We start from the raw sequence: 4000 nt of genomic DNA, 5'->3' as shown, positions 1-4000 counted from the left end.
AACATAAAATAAAATATATAAAATAAAAAGAAAATTAAAAAAACTGGAGTTTAAAGTTTGACAATGGGATTATTTTTTTTCAAAATAGATAAAGGAGTGATGCTCTTTCTTTAAGGAGTACACAGTGCTGGCTCTGATGAGTGCCAGAGGGTGAGAAGAGGAGGCAGAGAAGAGGGAGGGAGGAGAAGGAGTTTAAACGTCTCTCTGCAGAGGAGAAGCTGTGCTAGGACCTTTCCTCCTCGGGGTTTTCTGGAGCGTAGTAGCCCGCTAGTTGCCTGAAACGTGGTCCCCAGTCGCTGAGGTAGGAAAAATCCTGCTCCGAGGTGGTGGACATCGTGTGGATGGAGCTTAGTGAAAGCGCTGGTGAACTGGTGCCCTCAAAGGCGTACGTCTGGAAGGAGTCGTACGGCGGCACCGACAGATCGGCATCAGCCTGTTCCACCTTCTTTCGGATGTAGCCTTTGAACAGGGAGAAGTCTGCCGCCGCCGCCGCTGCTGCTGCAGCTCCCTCTGCACCACCACCCACCCGGTTAGCCTGTATCCACTGCGGCAGTGAGCGGATGTCTGGGCCAGAGTCACAGCTCTTGGCCTCTGGGAAGTCATAGAGGTTCCTCAGGGCGCTCATGTCGTACGCCTGAGTGTCCTGCTCCCCTCCGCCCTCGTCATTGTACTTGATGACGTTATCCCTCATGTCCTCCTCATCCTCCGCCATCCTCTGGCCCTTCCTGTGGCGTTTCAGGGTCAGGATCAGCAAGACCAGGACTGATGAAGAAAGAGACATAACAAGACAGACAGAGACAGAGAGGGAGAAAGAGAAAAAAAAACAATGATTGTAATTCCACACTAATGGTCAAAAATGTACAGTTTAATTGAACAAGTTTACAAAAAACACATGTTTCAGCCCTTTGTTTTGGCACAACATAAAGGTTAAATATGAATTTTCCAGATGAACCGGAACAGTAGCACAAGATAAAAGCCAGGAGAAGGCCAGGTTTTCCATTTAAGGGATTTTTTAAACTGGGATCACAACAAGCGTTTAGACATCTGTGGCTTTTTAGCAGCCGTCGAGAAAGAGTGGTCAGGCCGACTTTAAAAAGCGTGCGTGCAAAAATGGAATTCCTCTTCATCTTGCTAAGAATGATGACATACCAAACTCAGATCCAGGGCATTCAGTACTAAATAAAACAACTGTAGGAAAATAAATGTGTCCGTGATGTATGGTGATTCACATCAAACGTTCACAGTGCATGATGGATTTACAAGCCCTTTTCATGGGAAAGTTTCTAACTACTTATATTGTGATTTGGATTTCACCTCTCAAGGCAAAGGAGGGGCAATAATATATTCATAACTTTTACATTTCAAATGCATGAGGATTGATTTTTCACAATCCTGATTGCCTCGCACAGAAATATGATTTAAAAGGCCTAATGGAGACCAATCTGTATATCAATACTCATCCTAGGCGAGTGAAACTAAGACTTTGTGGTTCCATCACTACTTAAAACCACAGGCAACCACCTACAAAGAGAAAGAAATGCCTCGTAAAATTAAGTCTAAATTAAAGAAGGAAAAGCAATAGAGATGGATCACGTTCTAGGCTAATGAGACAAGAGGAAAACAAAGGCTGTATGCAGAGATAAATCAATGAGGCTTTAATTTCAGCTTAGTTATTTTAATTACTGCCTACATTTTTTATTAGGCAAGTCTCACTTAGCTCAGACCCCCACCCCCTGATTCCATCAGCCCGTATGGGGGATGCACCCTTCCCCATGAAACCTCCACCAGATCTGTCTCAGACTTACAGCAACATCAAATATTAGTTTCAATGATGATACAATCATAACACAGGCAGTTATAAATACATTTTGCACAGAATCCACTGGGGAGTATGAGAAATATAATGAACAACTCCATTAACTATAGTCTTATAGATAAACAGCAATCAAGCCTCTTTTTGATGAACTAATACGCAAAGAAGGATAGGACAGGGGTTGATATACACTATGTGGTAAAATACTCATAAATACAAACATGACATTCTCACAATATGTGTATCACAAAAAATTATACAGGAATGAAGTTATTAAATAAACAAAAGGACTACTACCAGAATGTGTGAATTCACAGTAGCTGTTAGTAGAATAGTTTATTAACTCCTATCTCTATAATGGATAACTAATCCAAATAAATGTGATTTTTCCTAGGAGGTGTTTTTTTTTCCTGCTCTCCCACTTCACGATATTATCTGAATTAAAGGAATGCAAGAATTAAAGGGGTAGGAGTACATAAGTTTTACTTCTTCCTACTCCTTTTCGCACATGTAATAGAGGGATGTTAACACAGAAAAGAAGGGTACTTTGTTTGTTATGTTTCTCTCCAATGTTTTTAAACATTGTTTTATTATTTCTTTTTATTATTATTTTTAGTTTATTTGTATAGACTTTCTCTTGCATGTTCGAAATAAAGATATCAATCAATCAATCAATCAATCAAAAATTAGTAAGAGCTACGAGTGGTCTTTTAGTAATGTGTCATTTGCTAAGAAATAATTAATATTGATGAAAAAAAAACAACTAAAAAAACAGGCTTATAAATAATGAATTTCTGTGACAAGCAAGATGTGTCTCCTGTGGCTAGTCAGCGATGGACGGTGCTACTGTGTAACAGTGGAAAGAATCCCGTTTTCTTCCCTTTAGCAGGGACAATGAACAACTGCTGTAAAGGGATGCCAGTGAAGGGACATTTAGATAGATCATTAACCAGTAGGCACCATGCATCTTCTGGAACAGATAACCTGTTGCCTAAAACAAATGCCCACAAGCCCACAGAGATAAAAAGACTATCAATTATAATAGGGCCTGTGCTGTCTGGGATGGCACGGCACAGCTTGTTTGATGCTCCACCAGAACACCCATCCATACATTGTGAAAATGAGATATGCCCACATCGTTTCAGTCTAACTAGATCAATGTCACGACTTTATGTGCTGTGTGCAGGAAATTCACACATGTTAAAGCACATTAGTGTGAATGGACGAATGCACTCTTTCCAAGTGACCTTGAATCCGGATGGGACTATACAACACAATGTTTCACCTTTTGCTTTTATCTCCTTCCGCTCTTCTTTTCTTTCTCGAGAGCCATGTTCAAAATGCAAAAATACAAACATCGGTGTCAAACGTGGACTCTGTACAAATTACTTGTTGCTGCTCCCAGTAATTGTCTTCATTTGGTATAAATGACCAAAGAAATAACTTGCCGAGTAAAAACGCCCCGTGTGTTCCTTGCCTAAAGAGCTGTGCCAGCCTAAAAAGCCTTGAATGGGGGATTGTGTGCAGTATCTCTAACTGATAATGTACATTCGTTCTCCTCTTACATTGTTTGCCGGGCTCCATTGGGAAAGCGGTGTCTGTAACCATTGTGTTTATTCTTCTCCTCCATGAATGGGGCAAATTAATTGCCACTGGGTTGAGAAAACAGTCATGGTTTGTGGTAAATTACGGTGCACACTGCCACGCATACTAAACAAGCCCTAAGACACTGACTCTAAATTCACACTAATGAGGTGAGTAACATGATGTAGAAAACTTGATGTTATTAAATATAATCCCTCATACGTGCAGATCAGCTGTTTTTTCAGTAAATAGTTTTGAAGAAGTGACAGTATGCGGCAGTTCCGTCTGAAGCAAAGACGATCAAATAACCTCACTTGTGAAAAAAAACTTCCTTACTGATAACATGAGTGTCACTGCCTATTATGTACACAGATGCTTAAAGTGTAACCTATTGGAACCCTATTTACCATATTAGAGATTAGAAAGCCTCAGGCATTGTTAATACAACGTACAGATTTTACCTTAGTAGGAAGCATACGTATCTGTGTATAGCTGCCTCCTATACATACAAAGCTGGTCCCCATGTGTACAGATGTTGCGATAAGCGTTCCTGACAAGACAGTTAATTTACCCTTGGGCTGCGCCGGTAGATTCCCCCCCCCC

General features: G+C 40.7%; 1 protein-coding gene across 3 annotated transcripts in view; it reads right to left on the bottom strand.

Annotated features, from left to right (window-relative positions):
* Positions 1-4000, bottom strand: part of cdh22 (cadherin 22) — a 187087-nt gene that overhangs the window by 579 nt on the left and 182508 nt on the right. For all 3 annotated transcript variants that reach the window (XM_032513322.1, XM_032513321.1, XM_032513323.1), the window contains one exon: positions 1-762. This exon is cut by the window's left edge and continues 579 nt beyond it. In XM_032513322.1, coding sequence (XP_032369213.1) covers positions 224-762 — 539 coding nt within the window. In that variant the 3' untranslated portion in view covers positions 1-223. The remainder of the gene's footprint in view (positions 763-4000) is intronic.

Source organism: Etheostoma spectabile, chromosome 4 (assembly GCF_008692095.1).
Source record: "Etheostoma spectabile isolate EspeVRDwgs_2016 chromosome 4, UIUC_Espe_1.0, whole genome shotgun sequence".
Taxonomy (NCBI): Eukaryota; Metazoa; Chordata; class Actinopteri; order Perciformes; family Percidae; genus Etheostoma; species Etheostoma spectabile.
The sequence above is the reverse complement of the archived record's forward strand: the minus strand, read 5'-3'. Positions and strand labels throughout refer to the sequence as shown.